The sequence below is a fragment of the Apus apus genome, chromosome 1 (genome assembly GCF_020740795.1).
Source record: "Apus apus isolate bApuApu2 chromosome 1, bApuApu2.pri.cur, whole genome shotgun sequence".
NCBI classification, from domain to species: domain Eukaryota; kingdom Metazoa; phylum Chordata; class Aves; order Apodiformes; family Apodidae; genus Apus; species Apus apus.
Window position 1 is genome coordinate 109,385,523 of NC_067282.1, and position 18,770 is coordinate 109,404,292.

General features: G+C 38.8%; 1 protein-coding gene across 1 annotated transcript in view; it reads right to left on the bottom strand.

Annotated features, from left to right (window-relative positions):
* Positions 1–1,850: 1,850 nt before the first annotated feature.
* The window catches only part of PHEX (phosphate regulating endopeptidase X-linked), a 99,151-nt gene continuing 82,231 nt past the window's right edge, over positions 1,851–18,770 (bottom strand). Inside the window, exons 16-22 of the mRNA XM_051608956.1 lie at positions 15,668–15,722; positions 12,427–12,494; positions 9,273–9,403; positions 6,333–6,398; positions 6,086–6,190; positions 4,220–4,296; positions 1,851–1,953 (exon numbers count right to left, since the gene is read on the bottom strand). Coding sequence (XP_051464916.1) covers positions 1,851–1,953; positions 4,220–4,296; positions 6,086–6,190; positions 6,333–6,398; positions 9,273–9,403; positions 12,427–12,494; positions 15,668–15,722 — 605 coding nt within the window. The remainder of the gene's footprint in view (positions 1,954–4,219; positions 4,297–6,085; positions 6,191–6,332; positions 6,399–9,272; positions 9,404–12,426; positions 12,495–15,667; positions 15,723–18,770) is intronic.

Here is an 18,770-nt window from a genome sequence, read left to right on the forward strand (position 1 = left end):
GCTCAAGAACCTACCTGCTTGTTTGAGTACAGCCTCTATGAAAATACTGCCAGCAAAACAGTTTATGTGAAAAAAAATTAGTAGTGGCAACTCAAATTACAAACTGTAATCTCTAGAACTCAGAAACAGAGCTGGCTTGAAAGGAGGAAAAGTGCTTTTCCTTAAGAAAAATTGGACTTTTCCAGGGGAAAAAACTGAAAAGGAGAGTCCTGGTTCCAAAACCTAGTATTTTGTTTCTAAGAAGTGATAACAGTGCCTTGAGTTCAGGAGTGTCTGCTTCCTTCTGTCTGAAAGGTAGCTTGAGGGCCTATGTCCTTCCATAAATGTTTCCATGATGTCCCCCTTCTTTATAAGGAAAGACAGTAAACTAACCTTATTTATGAAAACTTAACTTCAGTTGAACCTTCTTCCACCTGGACTAGTGAACAATATTTCACTAATCCTTGTAAAAAAAAGTTTCTCTTACTAACATTTCTGTACTGATAAAACAAAATTTAAGCAAATAGGCAGAGACACATATAAATTTGTAATAATTAAATCAGTCTAAAGAAACGCTCCATTTGAAAGAATTCCACCATATAAAAGTGAATTAATGCACACAGTATAAATAAATACCAGTTAAATATGTATCTTTCTGTTGGGGAAGAAAGACGTGTTTTGGTTTTCCCCTGCTAGTAATAGTTATGTGTTTGAGTTCTTCTGCTAGTATAAAATATGGGGGTTTATAATTATTGTTAGAAATCAAATTGAAAACTCAACTGGCCTGCATTTATACTATATTTAAAAGTCCTTTACTTCTGAATTTCTCTTTTATCCAGACAAGTCAAATGCTGCTGGTACTCTATTTTTCAGTTAAGCATTTTTCTTTCCTTAAAATCACAAGCTGCCCTGCCCTGTCTGGAACTACTTACGTTCCTCTGTAAGACCCAGACACTAAGAAATCTCTAAATTAAAACTAGTTTAGTGTTTCAGACTTAAAAATAAATGCAGATGAAGGTACCTTCAGCACATGGTAAAAATCACCCCTTGGGAAAAAAACTCCTTCTAGTGTAAACAGGAATAAGTGCTGTAATATTTCTGAGTATCATAGTGCAGGGAATTCCCTCTGCAAGCCTCTGCTTTTCACCATAGATCGATTTTTAACATAAGCTGCTCTAAAATTACAAAAGGCCACAATCTGATGAGTATCCTTTCTGTTTAGTCCTAGCAGATGGAAACCATGAGGTGCTTTCTCAGCTTGAAACTGTTCCAAAACCTGAGGCACTAATCTGATATATTAAACCAAATTTATATAAATTCATGTGTCTTTACATCATGCAACATCATTTGTGGCATGCTGGGCAGTGACAGTTTAAGTTATGAAAATGCTGTATCACACAGCAGATCAGAGCTGGCTTTATAGCAGGTCTCACAAATTTCTTCATGCAGAAAGAATAAACGTTATGTGGGAGCATTCTTCATAGTACCCCTGCAGAGCAATAGATTGAAAGTGGACTTTAGCATTTACCTCTCACTCAACTATAATTCAGGAATTAGAATTGATAATGGCAGTTACCCATCAACAGCAATGCAACTGCAGATGAGCAGGAGTAGTCTTATGGATAAAAGGAGTTCCTTATCATTATTATTATTACTAGAGAAAATCTGTTCCCTTCTGTTTCAAATGTTTCTAGGCTCTGAATAGAGGGAGATTAGATCCATGCAGGTCATCAGCATGGATAAGGAAGATGCATTTAAAGTAACACCTCTCGATTGCAGAACATTATTCTGAAAATTTAGCAGTGGGCTTGAGCTCAGGTGCAGCAGCTCACATTGCAGCGCCCTCTTGGCAGAAGACTTGGAAGGGACATCTACCACAGCCGGCAGGATTCTGCCCCTCTGTTCATTGTTGTATTTGTTGGGCAATTGAAAGCTTTACGGAACTCTTCAAAGTTGCTCATGGCACCAATAACTCTGCAAAGAAAAAAGAGAAGTGATTGACATGCAAGTTGTCTTCTGTTCAACACTGCAGGCCTGTAAATGTTTCCAGTGTGTTCACTTCAGGTTGAATTTCCTGGCTTTCCATATCAATTTTCCCCACATAAAACCAAGTAAAGCACTCCCATTTAAAGTCAATGTGAAAACAAACTTGTTTCATTCCATGCTTTGAGAAGTATCTTCCTTTGCTAGAAACTCAACAAAAAGCAATTGCATTTTGTGGATACTATGTCATTTAGAGCATGTAAGCATGTGTATACACACTTGCTGGCTCCCTATGACTTTGCAGCCCGAAGCTGCAGGGGCAGGCAGAGCCTCCCTTATCAGCCAGCTCAGCCTTGCACCTGTAAGCATAACTCCTCTGATGTATTTGGAAATATGTTTTCTCTGACCAGCTCCCAGACTCTCTTGCTTCCTCCACAGATGGTGTGACACTGAAAGAGCAGAACATCCCTGTCTCACACAAGCTAGACAATGTGTCTGCATCCCAGACTGGCACCTTCAGGCATAGGGGAAGAGCTCACTCTTGGTGTGCAGTTATCCTTGGCTCCAGCTTTCATGTCTGTATTATTTCATGCTGTCAGAAATTATTATTTTACTACTGCCAGATTGGGACTGTGGTGTTGTGCTGATTTCTCTTAGGCTTTTAAGCATCTTGGAATTTACTAACCTGAAATTTGCAATGGTATTAAAGTAAACAGCACCCTGAGTTAAAAGCAGAAAAGTATCTACTGAGATATAAATTGCATGCCTTTCCACCCTTTTTGTTATGCAATGGGAAGGCATTTTTCTCCATTTCAGACAATCAGCTTCTCAGAGTAGCTCAGCGTGGTAGAACACATTCTTATTATATTGATTAGACTTTATGCGGATAAGAAAATTTGCAGTCAGCTGGCACAAAAAATGTCTAAAGGTCAATTTTGTAAGGAGAATTACAAAACGAGGTCAGGCTTCAAATAAGATACAGCTTTACTGTAAAAACATTGCAAATACATATTCAGGGACTGGAACAGTGAGAGCTGGTCATGCAGAACTACTTTAAAAAGGGCTGTTTGGGCTCTTTGGATAGCAAGAGCTGTACTGCTGTTATAATGGTCTTGGGATATAAATGAATCAAAGTTTGGGGAAAAGGGTAATATGTCAGCACTGCTGATATGATTGCAAGAAGAGACAAGCACCACAGTTTTCCTTTGGGTCTGAAACAGAAGCCTGTTCTGAGTATTTCACTTTAAAACTAAGAAAAACTTTTTTTCTGTTCTAGACCCCAAATTAATCTAATCTTCTCTGGATTTTTTCCTTTTTCTTAAGCTTGATTCCTTCATCACCTAAATTTAGACATGGAGAAAGTGGGATCCCAGCTCACTCTTGAGTGAATAGAAAGTGGTAGGAGTCTTCAGAAGGCAACTACTCCCGTGTAGTGGAAACGGCTCCATTACGAATCTGCTTGTGGAGTTAGCATCCTTCCCCCAAAAGTAATGTAGCACATGACTGAGTTAAAACACACAATTCTTAGTTAAGGAAATACAAACTATATGAATCCCAACAGAAAAAAAACTGCCTTTGGTCACACAGATTCTGTGGAGAAGCAGAATCATCTAAACTCTGCCTTCCAAATTCTTATGAAGTCTTTAAGCCTTCCTCCTTTTCCAGCCTTTCTTTCTTGAGGTTCAGGGATGTCTGTGGTCATGAGAGCGTGTGGGACATCTTTTGGGCAAGGCCACAGACATGCTGTTACAGCTGGACTACCAGAGCTCCTTCAAGCAAAATGTCTTGACAGGCAACTAAGAGTTCAATCTTGAACTGAATTTACAGGGCATGTTTTGCTTTGTATTATCAATAAAACTCAAGGTACTCACTCAAAAGCTTTTAACAAGCATGGGCAGATAAAATCAAGGACCCTCCTAATATTCTTTGTTTTCTAAACTCGAATTTCTTAGGAAAAAAAAGTACTAGGTTAGACGTTTTAGATACTCAGGCTGTGATTAGAGAACACCATAGGGATCAGAGTGTGTTCTGGTTCAACTGTTTTTGTAGGCAGATGCAATGCCCTCATTTTTACAGAGGAGCATTTGTAATAGTGAAAGATAAGCTAATAAAACCAGTTCAATTTCAATCTAAGCCAGGAGCACAGTCCAATTTTGTGTTTGCTCTTAAACCTCTCTTAAAATGTTACATTTCTGCATTTGTGCACTGAAGTGATTGATTCTGTATGTATACTGAGTAAATACATTATTTGCACTACCTGAACTGAGGAGGGCTGTGAGCTCCAATATATATTTGCTCTCTCGCAGATTCTGGTCTAAAGGAGTTGCATCTTACCTAATACAAGACAAAAAGAAGAAATAGGCATGTTATCTGGGATGATTTTGGAAGTAAAGGGGAATGTAATGTCACTGTTCTTAAAATGCCTATGACTTACAGAATGAACGAAACAGAAAGACACCACAAACTCCTGGGTTTTTTCACCTTTGCTAACTTGCACCTTTCTGTTGGCATATTCCCTTGTTTTTCAAATCCCTTCAGGGATCCAGCCTCTAACCATTGCTATTCTCCACCCACTCATCTAATTCCCATCATCTAATCAAAGTCACTTTTCTAGTTCTTATTTTGAGGTTTTCTATAATGGTAGCTTGCTTTTCAGCTTGTGCTGCACCATCTGACACCTTAATAATTATCAGGCATGTTTGGTCTCAGAACTATGTAATGTGTATAAAAGGTATGCATAATGATTCTTATTATCTGTAGAATTTCAACTCTATTACCTGACACATTTGTTCCATGTTGGAATGTCAGTTTCTTTTGAATTACTTATTTTTCAGGTTACCAACACTTGTTCCCAATTCACTATTCCTAACACAATACTTGACCCAATTGTAACTGACCACAAAACAGGGTAGAGAGAATATTTGCATGACTGAATAATCCCTCTCATGCTGTTTCAATCACATGAAAAATCTAATTTAAGCAGCCCCTGCCTCACCTAAGCTCTTATGTTGAATGGTTGCTATTGACAAAATCCTTTAAGCCAGACTGCCGAGAGGGTGTATGGACTTCAGTGCAGTTTTTGTTGGCTGAAGAAAGCCCTGGCAGTTTGAATGAGTCTTGAGCTCTGTGGAAACAGGCTGAGCTCAAGAGTTCCTGGCCTACACTGTTCTCACTCTGCAAGTGCCTCCCCTCAGAGGGTCGGTCCACTGTATATATGCTCCCTGCAGGGGTCCTGTAAGACCTCCTGATCTTCTCTATGGTTTCAAAGTTTTCTTGGAGAAAAACTGACATAATGGGAAACTCAACTTGGCATAAATGACCAAAATGGAGTTTTCTCAATGGTCATTATTGTCACACTTAAGTGGCCCATGGACCCATAGATTGCTACACTGGCTCTCAGCAGAGAAGTGATTTTCAGCCAGGATTGGTTAAAAACCAGTATTGGTTGCATTGGGCCTTTGTTTAGATGTTTCATTCCTTTGACTAGTGGGCAAAGTTTTATCCCCCAACTTTTACTCCTCATATAGGGCATTTGTCCCAGCTCTCTTAACCAAATAAATAATTTCTCATTATCTCCCTTGTTCTAAATGTTTTTCTTTTAAAACTCACATCACCTATGACAGGTTTACTACAACATATTTACTGTACAGCAAACAAAGATGGGTTTAAATTCACTAAGATTTTCTTCACTGCTGCTTAGTTTCCCTGAGCAACGTACTCACCAGTGAATGGTGATGATACATTTGCAACAGGAGTCTGTGGTGGAAGCAGTCAGAAAACACTGCACCAGAAAACTGGGAATCTAAAGTGGAAGGAGGTCAAGGAGCCCAATACATGCAAGAAGACATTCACAGTGCAGGGAAGCAGCAAAAGGAAAGCAAGCTGCTGTGACAACACTGCAAAACCAAGAATCACTTCAGAAGTTCTAGTATTATGGATGGATTGATAGATGAGGACAAAGAGAGAAGGAGAAAAGAAATAAGTCCTGGGAAAAGTCTCTGCTTATACCCTGAAAAGTCTGGCTTTGGCTGGTGCAGATTGTTGAAACTAAGTAGTCTCATGACTGCACTGTACATTGTATAGGTTAATAGATGGTGACTCAAACCATGTTTGTAATACTTACATGGGCATAACTCAGAAAGAAGAGCTGGTTGTGTGTGAACTCAAGGCCTGGCAGTAAAGGCTCTTCTTCTCCTCCCCTCTTTTCTGCAATCCATCGCCTGTATGCCTGATAAGAAAGAGATACTGAGTGTCTTTCAGTGACTTGGAGCCTAACTACAGCTTTTTCTTTTCTTCTATTTTCTGTTTTTGTTTTTTGTGTTTGTTTTTTTTTAATAGTACTGTGTTTTAGGAATTTTTCATCGACTTACCCTGAAAGCCTCTCGCAAACCTCCATTATCTGCAATGTTTTCTGCCAAGGTCCTCTTGCCTTTCACCTGGTAGAATGAACGAACATCAGTTATTCGACCCATTTCTAAATCTCCTTCTTGATCAACTTCAAGAAACCAGGGAAAAAATAAAACAAGGTGAGAATGACCTCAGCTGATTTCAACCATCACATCACTGGTTAAGAAAACTGGGTTTTGATGTGAAAACTGTCAGTAAACAATTTTCCATGATAAGTTATCCTGGCTCTGGTCCTAGATCTCTGTAGCACAAAATATAGTAGATAAAATGCACTCAAGAATCCAGTTCCTAACCTTTGATCTGAACATTGATATTTCTCCCCTGGAGACTGTTTTTCTCTGGTTACATGTGAGATCCAGTAGCCCCTTTCTTAATCTTTTATCTGAAAGGTTATATTTGTTCCTCTACATAAATCTTTATATACAACTGGGCTATTAAAATAAAACTTTTAATTCATAACCTAAAACAGTGGAATTAAAAATAACTCTCAGAGACAGAATTGAAATTGATAGTATATTCAGTGCTCTAAAAATATCCGCATGTTGCTTTCACCAGTATTGATTCCAAGAGCAAGAGCAAGAGCAACAAGAATATATTGTGAGAAGCAGCACTATCTAAACTTTCTGAAAAAGCCAGTCTCCTGGTATTACTAAGTGCAATATCATGATGAACAAATCCTCTTTTCTGCAAGTGCAGCATTATCTCTGATCACCCAGCCAGACAGGTAATTAAGCAGCTTTACTCTTTATTATGCCTCAAAAAAGCAAGGTAATTGAGCACAGTTTTGAGCAGAGGTCTGAAGGTCAATGCTGTCCTGCAAGTCCCCTGGTGACAGGCTCTCCCATGCTACAGGGATGAGCTTAGGGGGGCTGGGGTCAGGAACCACCTTAGTTTCATGGGGGCAAAAGAAGGGAAAATGAGGGAGAAGAGGTAAAAGGACCTAGGGGATACCCAGCTATGTGTACACATCCACACCAATCAGTGCAGATAACCACCTGGATTGGACCCCAAGTAATCTTGCTTGATGCCCAAGGGTGCAACAAAGGAGTGCACCCCTTTCCTGCCAAGCTCTCCCTCCCTTCAAGAAGTGTGAGAGAGGCTTCTAGGAGAGAAGAAAAAAAAAAAAGCACACAGGTCAGCTGGCTTTTTTTCTGGCCTGCATACTCATACATTTTTCTTGCAGGGGCCTGTGAAGTAGACTGATTTAGAGCATAAAATGAGAGTAACCTAGCAGTGGCACTTGGGTCACAGGCCATTTTAATAAGTGGAAGAAGTCTTTCTGCCAATCTCAGGCAGCCATGGGTCATGTATCTGAGACTACTCTGTGCAGACAGTCCGTGACAGGGCTTAGGGACCATGATAAGCCCTTTATTTGATCAGAAGACTTTATGTGATTACTGCACTCTGAAGCTATTTCTATATCCACATTTCCTTCCATTACACTTCTTTTCTGGAGACATTTTTATTGTAAACTGGATGAGAAAGAAGAAGAGTAAATAGATTTCTTGATTCATGTAAAATATTCCTACAGTGGTAGAAAACCTGCAGATCGTGCAAATATTGATGTAAATGACAGGGGAAAAAGGTTCTTTCATGCATAGCTCTTCACAGAGAAGCTATAAAATATGGCAGAAAATATAAAGATTCTTCCTCTACTGTCCAAAAAGTGCTTTAGGTTATCCCATGGAAATAGAAGGAAAAAGCCTTACAGATGACAAGGCTGTGAGTAACAGGATCTCTCCAGTAAGCCCATCCACCAGCTTCAAAGGCAGCAGCTACACTGGAGGGAAAAATTCAAATCTATTCCGTTTCAAGAGACACCCTAGAAAGTAATGGCAGCAGCATGGGAAGGGCTGAGTCACATCCTTGGCAAGGTTTTAATGACCTTTAAGTGACATTTTTTGTATTTTCTACAGATCTTCAGGAATGATTCTGAGAATTTTTGTTTGCGAATTAGCTTACATGAAGTACTTCAAGTCTGAGTTGTTGAAATTCAGAATGGACTACAATATAGCCTTGTTATCTCTGAGGCTAATACAAAAAGCCCACGGAAGAGTTAGAGTTATTGCTAAGCATTCAATGTGACCTTCTAAAAGGCAAAGAATTAACTGTATTTCTGATTCTAAAATGTCAGTAAAATTCGTACAATCAAGTAAAGATTGGGGTATGCGTTTTATTCTGAAAATTAAGATTCAAATCATGTCCCAGCCAACATTGCTGGAATTTTAACTATTGATTTCTGGAAAAATTGGAATTTATCCTATTTATTCTTCCTTTTGGATACTTCCATAATGTGCAGTTTCAGGGAATCCCATAACTCTAATACACAATGAAACAGAAACCATTCCCTTCCACTTTCTATGAGCTACTGCTATCCTGCTCCCTTCATTTGAGAACCAAAAATGGGTCTATGTGCACACTTGGAAGAAATAACAAGAGTTGAATGTGAAATAAAGTAGGGTTTATGCATCCATTTTATAGCTGTAATAAATAACAGGCAGAATTGCTAAAGGAATCTATAAAAAACGCTATTATATTCTTCTTTATAAGAAGAGTCACTGCTCCATTTTCATTACGGACCTCATATTTAGAAGACATTTAACATGCTCACAGTAATTAAACTGGCCCTCCTGAGCAGCTTCATCCTCTTCCTTTGATTCCAATACCATGTGATGGGGAGAAGTAGTTTAACCCTGTCACCAGGGTGTGAGTAGTGGTAGTTTACAGGGCTAATCAAATCTGACAGACAATTTTTTTCACAATTTTTCACTTCATAAAATTATTTCTTGTGAGAAATGAAGTCAGTAGCCTAATATCCCAATATATTGGAATTTATAAAAAGAAAACAAAAAACCCAAAACTTCTAATGCATCACTGTTTTCAATCACTGAGGTTTTACATACGTGTAAGCCAGCTTTCTTCCAGTAGTAGTTGCTGTATTGATTAATCATGCATTTTGTTTTCTCTTTAAATTTTTCTTCAGAGTCAGATGTCCACCAAGGGTCTAAGTTTCCATTTTTGTCATATTTCCGACCTTGAAAAGGAAAGAAAGAAAGAAAGAAAGAAAGAAAGAAAGAAAGAAAGAAAGAAAGAAAGAAAGAAAGAAAGAAAGAAAGAAAGAAAGAAAGAAAGAAAGAAAGAAAGAAAGAAAGAAAGAAAGAAAGAAAGAAAGAAAGAAAGAAAGAAAGAAAGAAAGAAAGAAAGAAAATAAAGGAGGGAGGGAGGGAGGGAGGGAGGGAGGGAGGGAGGGAAGAAGGAAGGAAGGAAGGAAGGAAGGAAGGAAGGAAGGAAGGAAGGAAGGAAGGAAGGAAGGAAGGAAGGAAGGAAGGAAGGAAGGAAGGAAGGAAGGAAGGAAGGAAGGAAGGAAGGAAGGAAGGAAGGAAGGAAGGAAGGAAGGAAAGGAAAGGAAGAAAGGAAAGGAAAGGAAGAAAGGAAAGGAAGAAAGGAAGAGAAAAAAAACATTGTTTTGGAGGAGAAAAACTCATACTTTCCAGTTTTGGAATCTATCACCTGCACAGAAATAAGAGGTAAATGTACTCATGCAAGTGTGTGTATAAAATGGATAAGATCAGTGAGAAAAAATTTTTACCTCACTCAAGTCACTGGTAAGAAGCTGGCATTCTATTTATCTTCATAATTTCAATTTTCAGGAAAAAACAGTAATGAATAATGAGTTCTATAGTACATTCTATAATTACATAGTATAAGAGGCATATGAGCTTCCTCCTAAGTGTAATTGTGAGTATTTTTCATCCTCAGACCATATGTCTTTGATACTGCAAACCTGATGATAACTAATATATTATTGATTAATTATATGCTTGATCAGAAAAAAAAATCCATTTCATGGAAACTCCTGCAGTTTCCATTTTTTGCCTTCGAGCAAAATCGAAACACTTGAATAGTATTCATGGAAGCAAGGAGAATATGTACATCCTATTCCCCAGGCTGATGGTTACAGCAGTGTCTCATGGAAGATTCAGTTTCAGATCCATGCTCCATATCATTTATAGCAGAGTATCTAATCTCCATTGAGACTCCAGCCAGTCACAGAGGAACAGAAGGTTTGCTTCTCTGAGCAGACCACTACCTCTTGCTGAGGCTCTTACCTTCTAAACACAGAAATAAATACATCTCTAGGGAATTTGTCATCTTGAAGACAACACATAGGGAAAAAATAAAGAAACAGAAAGATGAAAGAGGACACCTTCAATACATGGTATCATAGAATCATTAAGGTTGGAAAAGACCTTCAAGATCATCAAGTCCAACTGTCCACCCTACAACCTCTGGCCACTAAACCATCTCCTGAAACACCACGTCTACCCCTTTTTTTAACACTTCCAGGGATGGTGCATCCACCACCTCCCTGGGCAGCCTATTCCAATGCCTCACTAATTTTTCCGTGATTTTTTTTCCCTAATATCGATTCTGGCACAACTTGACCCCATTTCCTCTAGTCCTATCGCTGGTCACTAGGGAGAAGAGGCCAACACTCACCTCACCACAAACTCCTTTCAGGTAGCTGTAGAGAGCAATGAGGTCTCCCTTCAGCCTCCACTTCTCCAGCCTGAACACTCCCAGCTCCCTCAGCCTCTCCTCATAAGACCTGTTGTCCAGACCCCTAATGAGCCTAGTTGCCCTTCTCTGTACCCTCTCCAGCACTTCAATGCCTTCCTATACTGTGGTGCCCAAAACTGCACACAGTGCTTGAGGTGCAGCCTCACCAAGACTGAGTAGAGGGGCAGGATCACCTCCATGGTCCTGCTGGTCACACCATTCCTGGTACAAGCCATGATGGTGTTCTCCTTCTTGTCCACCTGGGCACACTGCTGTCTCATGTTCAGCTGGTTGTCAATCAAATCACAGAGAAAGACTGCATTCACATGGGCTGATAAACCTGCTCTCAAAAAAAGCCCTAACATGTCTTGCATCTATGCTATTGCAACAAATTACTATATAAAGCCAGACTGATGGGCTTTTAGGAACATTGAATCATTGCTCTGAGGACTAAGTCCAGGCCCTCCATATCATACTGCAGGATGGAAAAATCAGCCAGTATCCATGTGTTGTAACATCCTCTATAGCCGCATCTCTGAACAATACTATGCTCAGAAGAGGGTCTGTTCCAGAAGCAAGGTAGATCAAGTCAAACTATCCAGTTGAATACGTGGTTGTACTTGCTGCACCATAACCTGTCTGATATGAAAGTGTTAGGGCAGATGTGAGTTTGGGAAGAAGTGTTTCTCCATTCAGTAATGTTGGCTCATGCAAAATGCTGTGGAGCAGTGTCAACAGTATACAAGGTTTCCACTTTACTTTTTACCAGGTATTCAAAGGACTGCAATATAAGCAACCCAGCTTAAGTTGGGCAGTGAGCTACAAGTCTTCTTTTCCTTAAACTCCCTCCTATATTTTCAGTGGAAGAGGTTTCTCTAGAGAGGAAGTCAGAGTGGGATGTCAGTTAAACACTCAGAACTGCTCCCTGGAGGATGAGGTTCATGTTTCTCACTCTCTTCCCTGCCCCTCTCTCTCAGGAGCCCAATTTTAAAAAGCACTTTACTGACGCAGCTGAAGTTAGATGGTGGTAATGCCCCACAGCTTTTAAGAATAGTTGATTTGACATTTTCAGACAAATTCTTCTTTTTTTCTTTTTTAACTTTTTTAATAATTTGCAATACAATTTCTGTTCCACTTTTGTTCCAGTGTTGTATTTTAATATTGTGCATAACTATCTTTTGAAAAAGTCAAAACTGAAATGAAGGTTTTTCTTAGAAGTAATTTTCATAATTACTCCTTTACTTCCTCCTATCATCCTCAACTGGGACTTTCTGAATCTGTTGTTGCTTTAGTTTCCACTCAAAATAATAAGAAAGTGTGAAAAAAAAACCAAAGCACCCCAAAATCAAGTTGTTGTTTTTTCCACACAATTCAGCATTGTTAAAAATCAAGACAATAAAAAAGCCAAAGCATTTACAAGTCATCTTATAATCTGTCAGCTCTGTAAAAAAAAGAACAAAGTTATCAACACAGATATCAACACAGGCAGATACTTACCATTGCTGTCAAATCCATGAGTAAACTCATGGCCAACAATAACTCCTATGGCACCGTAGCTTAACGACCTGTAACACAAAGCAGTTTCTTCAGAAAGCGTCTGCACTCACAAACATCAAAAGACAGAAACCCTCAGGAAAGATAATTATTTCTTTAAACTGGGGTAAGGAATGGGACTGAAAATTATACCTGAACAATTTTGACTTAAAATTGTTGAAAGTCTGAATGTTAAACTCTTCATGTTTAAAAGCAACCTTTAATATCAAAATTTAAAGAGCATTTTGATGGTTCACTCTTCTAACCAAATCCGTTATTAGCATCATATGAGATCCAAAATGTCTCTTTCAGATGACTACTGCATTTTGTATATTCTGAGAAGAGGATAAAGTTATAGGTGAAATTATTCTCTTAGCATCACCACAAAAAAAGAAGAGATAAAAACTGAAATGGCTTCTGTAATGCTGGCTTGAATCATTCCTTGCTGGCAAGCAACAAAAAGACTTTCAAATGACTGACTCTAGGTTGTAAAACATTAAACAGAGCTTCTTTCCATCATAAAAGAGGTTGCACAATTTTCTTGCACCTGCCCAGGAACACGACATGATCTACAATCAAATCTAATGCCCTGGAGAAAAGGAATAGGAAGAAATATTTTGTATTCCTTATGGACAGTTAATTATATTTTCCTCATTATATCCAAATAAACATGCATTTGGGTGAAACAGGGATGAAAGAAGGTCCAGGCCTCTTTTATATCACACACAGTGGATATTTCAGGGGGAAAGTGACCTACTAAATTTGTTAAGTTGTTTTTTGTGATTTTAATTATTTCAGTTATTGAGATGCGATATTTCAAAGTAGCTTATAGTATTTAGAACATATTGTATTGAAATAGGAGAAAGGCAGAGGGTTTTGAAGTAACATGTTATTACTGGACCTAATGATCCATAGCAGACTAATTAATTGCTCATCTCAGTCATGCCCAAAAAGTATTATATGATTTAATTCCCCTGCTCCCATGACAATTCTTCACTTTGTTTTTGTCTTTCCTGAAAGGTAATTTGCATGTGATAAAATCTTCCCTACTGTTGTGGGTTTTTTCCCCTGGGTGCTGTTGCAAACCTTCACTAAAAAAGGCTGGTTAAAATTATGCATTTCAGTAATGGAAATATCTTTTTGTGTGGCAAATTTGTAATCTTGTGTAGCACACAGCGATAATTATCCATACTAGCTGTACCATGTTAGACTTGTTTTCAACATCTGAAGAAAAGTGGTTACAGGATCTTTTGCAGCTGGAAAACTATAAAAAGAATGGCACAAAACATGTAAAGAGGACAAGAACCAATAAGCTCTGTTACTAAAGACATCTTACTTTTCCTCTAGGATTCTTGGTCACTGGGAGTGGCAGGGACCAAGAAAAGACTGGTGCCCAGGCACTTCTAGGGCTTTCCTCAGCTTCTAAATATGGGGTGAAATTTGGCATGAACTTCGACCTCTGTTTCTGTGAACTCCCTTCAGCATTTTGTCCAGTTCAACAACTTTTTTTTTTGCCAGAAATGCTGTAAGCTCAGCTCATGCTCTTCACTCCTGGGACACAGCTGGACGGAGATGGAGGAGATTAGGTGCAACCAAGCAGGTACCACATTAGAGGAGAACTTTTTGAGGAGACTCAGAGGACCACAAGGAAGCTACCAACTCAGGTAGTTTGACATCTCCATTTCAATACACCTGACATCTTTCATAACTATGGAAGAAGGCATTTGAATGGCATTGAAAAACTATTTAATGTACTGAGATGTAAAGTGGTAGTTTAACTTCCCTTTATGCAAATAGATGCACCTGTTTTACAGTGGTTATACTAGGACTGGACACTAAAACTCCACTAAATGTTAAATATTTGCTAAATCAGTTTTTCAGGAAGTGCTGATGACTTTGATGATTTGTCTGTTCCAGTGCCATGTACTATTTCTTTTAAGCAGACAGAAAACTGATCAAGAATATTTCAAGGACAAAAGCAATCTGCTGCCTGATATAAACCAGCTACATTTGTTTACTAAATTTCATTTTGATAAGTACTCAAGCAAAACCAATTTAAGCTAAGGTAACCTTTAAAGAATAGAAATGAGCAAAATATAATTCTTTGAAAGAACTACAACTTTATAGCTATGGTAAAAGGTCAGGGTACAGAGAAATCTCTTCAGAAAGCAAAGCTGGAAATATGTCTGTAATAACCACAGCAAAAATTAAGTTCACCTTAATAAGAAAGAACTTTCTTCTATCCCCAGTTACCACTTAGAAAGTCACCTGGCTCATAAGAATTCTCTTTGAATGCAAATTAATTTGTTCCTAAATTGAATGTGTCTCTCTACATATATTGCCAAAATTCCTGTTTACAAGGACATATCCAGATTGGAAGATGGCAAATCCAAAATGTTTTAAAAGTTTGGTTTTTTAACAAAGATTTATTAAGGATATGTTTCACCAGTAACTGGCTTTATATAACTGCAAAATAACTTTCAGATACTGCTCTCAGAAACTTTTCATGGTTTCATCCTGCCCTAAAATAGAAAGTTATCGCGCTGCAAAAAAAGAGTGATTTTTCAAAATTAAATATATGTGACCTGTAATTAGTCTTCCTCAGCTACAGTATCACATGGATCTGCTCAGGCAATCAGTTCTGCACATGGAGATAATCTCATGCACCTCAAAAGGCACAAGTGAGGGCCCACTGTTAATCTTAGATATTATCTGAAAGTGAACAATAAACTCATAATAAATGGCTCCTCAGGGTATTCAGTTCTGTTCAGTAAGTGTTAGTTACCTGATTTATAATTCCTTTTAATACCTGCTATGTGCATACTGCTGCATCTGCATGCTCTAGCATTGAACCACTTCCACTCAGGTGCACTAAATTAGCAATTGCTGTGAGAAATCAGTCATCAGTTTAAGACAACAAGCAACATACACAGCTCCCAAGGGAAAGAAAAGTTATCACACAAAAGAGCAGTTTTCAAAGTCTGCTTTTTCAAAAGCAAAAGCAGGAAACAGCAGGGAAGAAAACACAGCCCAAGGGCCGAGCTTTCCCTACAAAAGGGCAACACAGTATTCCTGGGCACTACCTGATGGTCTTCTTCAGCAGCTTAGCTGCATCCTCCGTGCCCTCTTCTTTGTCTATATGTTTCCAATACCTTTCCCTGTTATTCCTCATTTCCGGGTAAATGTTCCCTGGTGCAGTACTTACCTAGGATACTCTGTTCCCCAAAAGAAAGGCTTTTGCAGTTCTCCAGCTGGGAATCCTGCAATAGCAAAACCAGTAATAGTGAGGTTCCTAGTTCAATACAGCTGAATGACAGTCACAAGGCCCAAGGGTTTGGATTTTATGACCTTTTTTTTTAGTTTCAGAAGGTTTTGAAAGAGGACCTTTCCCTCAGGTGGTAGTTTCAGAATGCAGTAGAGAGGATCCTTAGGAAGAAGGAGAGATCCTCTCTCCTTCAGGGCCACAATGGCAACAAGATGCTGCTCTGCTAGAACTTTATCCATGGCTATGTGCATGTCTGTGTTTGTAAGTACATGTGTTCCTGTGAATAAACACCTAGTGTTTCCTGTGAAGAAGAAGAAAACTATTGGATTGCTCTCAGATCTTGCCAGAGCAACAGAGAATGTAGCAGCTAAATGCAACAAGAACTAGGAAAGTGTTAGCCTTGTGAGGCTTCTGTGCAGCAGGAAACATACAGAAGTGAAAAAATGTAAGCTTAAGGCAGCACAGCCGCCCCATTTAGGGATCACACAATCCTGTGTGCATGTCATCACATCAATGTGCTATCCAGAGCTTCTAAGGAGCTGCAATTACTTTGTCCAGGTATAGGCTTGTGCAGTGAGGTTGCACTCGTCTGTGTGCCAGGTAGAGGTCATATACATTATTTAAAGTAAGCTAGGTGCAAATCTTGACTCAGGCTCATCCATGTAAGAAGTATAATCTAAAGGTATCTTCATAGGACATTGCTGAAATACCATTAAATGTGAACTAGGCAATAAGACAAAGTTTTCACTGAACGAATGGTGTGGATGAATGGGAAGAAGCTTCAATCTTGAATCCATACACAGATTGATAATGATATTACTCAAAGTTGGGATTCATTTTAGGTAAGACATGTCTGGGCATAGAGTTTGCTGAAGGAGTGGTTTCTGCTTTTGGGCAGCTGTGTAAAACATCTTTGTAGTCTGATTGCACTTAAGGAAGCTTAGGACATATTTTCAGGCCAAAGCAGAGTCAGAAGCCACTAGAATGTAATACGCTTTTAGGAAAAACTCAGGGAACTTGAAGGTATTACCCACAATAGGAATTTTTTTCTTTTTGAAGAAAAATACTATCTAGTTTTGAAAGTGATTCTTGGGCAGCTAGCAAAGGTGGCCTGTTCTCCAGAGAATAGTAGCACTAAATGAGAGGGAGGGCTTGTCCACTGTGGCAACACTACAAGGAAAAGATTCAAGGGCATCCGTCTGTATGCAATGCCTCCCTCAGGCAAGCATCAACCAGATCATCCTTGGAGGGAATAAAGATAACAATCTTCTAGACTTAGAATCTCCTTGAAATTATAACAGGAGCTTTATCACCTGACAGTTTCTTATTTTGTGGTGTTTAAATGTAGGCAATTCCCTTGTGAGGTCTTTTGCTTGCTTGCTTGGCATATTGTACCTAAAAGATTTAATGACAAAACTCAGAGCTCATAGTAGGCTGTAGAAGCAATAAATCCTAATAGCATTATTTATATGCCACTGGAGCTCAAACAAGCAAAGCACTGATCTGGAGGAGGAAGTCAGACAGACTTCAGTTTCACATCTTAAGGAATAGATACAGGCACTGGGAATGTACTTCAAGCTAACACTTCACCATAAATTTAGCCTGTAGTGCATCTTTTCACACTTTCTCTCTTTGCACAGCTCCAGAAGAGGGATATAGGCTGAAAATCTCTCTCTCCATACACTTTATTGCTAGTACAGGCTCAGAGCCTACACTCAAGGCCATTACTCACCAATAGCACACTGAAAGAAAAGTGTGTTGTCTTATTACAGACCCCACACAAACCTATCTGCCACATGTAGGACCTGGACTTTCAGAATCTGCCTTGCCTACCTTCTTACAACCTACCTACTTTTGGAGCAATGCCATAGGCCTGCAGCATCATTCTGAGATGGGAACTGGTGTGGACAACTTTCTCCTGCTGCTGCTACACTTATAGAAACATTTCTTGTTGCACTTTGCATCCTTCATCAGACTAATCTCCAGGTAGGCTTTGGCTTTCCAAAGTCCTGTGCCTGGATCCTTAAACAGTGACTCTTTTTTGAACTCTTACTCACCAACTGCTCTGGAATGCAGTGGAGTACATCTGGCTTACTTCAAATATTTCACTCTGAATTTATGCTGATCTTGAAGCGCTGACAGCACTTTTTACCTGCACAGGACTGCTTTTAATGTAATCAAAGGTGTCTAGCTTCATTTTATCCACTATATCATGTTCAGTCTCTCTCTGCAGGAAGGTGGTATAAAGCTTGTTACAATGTAGGTCAAATTTGAATATTTTTTTTTTTTTAAAAAAAGTTTTACAGTGGTTTTATTACCATTAGTGAATCCTTTTTCCAGCATATACCTTCAGGGTATTATTATGCACATTTTGCAGATGAACGCTCTGAGACTCAGTGTAATATTGTTACTTCACCAAGGCGACACAAGGAATCACATTTCAACTGATAGTTCCCTGAAACAACGCAGACTAACAATGGATGAAAAACAGGAAAAATGCATGAGGTGGCTCGTCAGATTTTGAGGAAATCTGGAGTTCAAATCTAAATATGAACTTGAAATCTACAGTTTTATTACATTATTCAGTTATATTGCATGATATCTTTTCACAGAGCAAGACAAGATCTAATGAAGCTTCATTCCAACTGCATTTACAGTTTCCAATAATTCATCGGTTTGCTTAAAGCAACTCCTGACAGGCTAATGAATCCAATATTTAAATAATGGATACAGGAGTCAGCCATGCTTAATTCTGTGATATACAGAGTACCCTGCAAATCATTTTACTTGCAATTATAAGAAGTGTTTAAAAGCTGTTTTTCAAGGGTCATTGAATGAACTCAGATGGCAAGTTTTTAAGGCATAAGATATAAGCAGAAATCTAACTGCTGGTCAGTAAATAAAAGCTATTGAATTCTGATAAGGAATGAAACATGAAGACAACTAGAGTGTTGGTTAGTTATCTAAAAGCAGCATGAAGGGCAGGATACATTTGTTTAAAATGGTTCCACAGACTTCCCTTTGGACAACTGAGCCTCTTCTC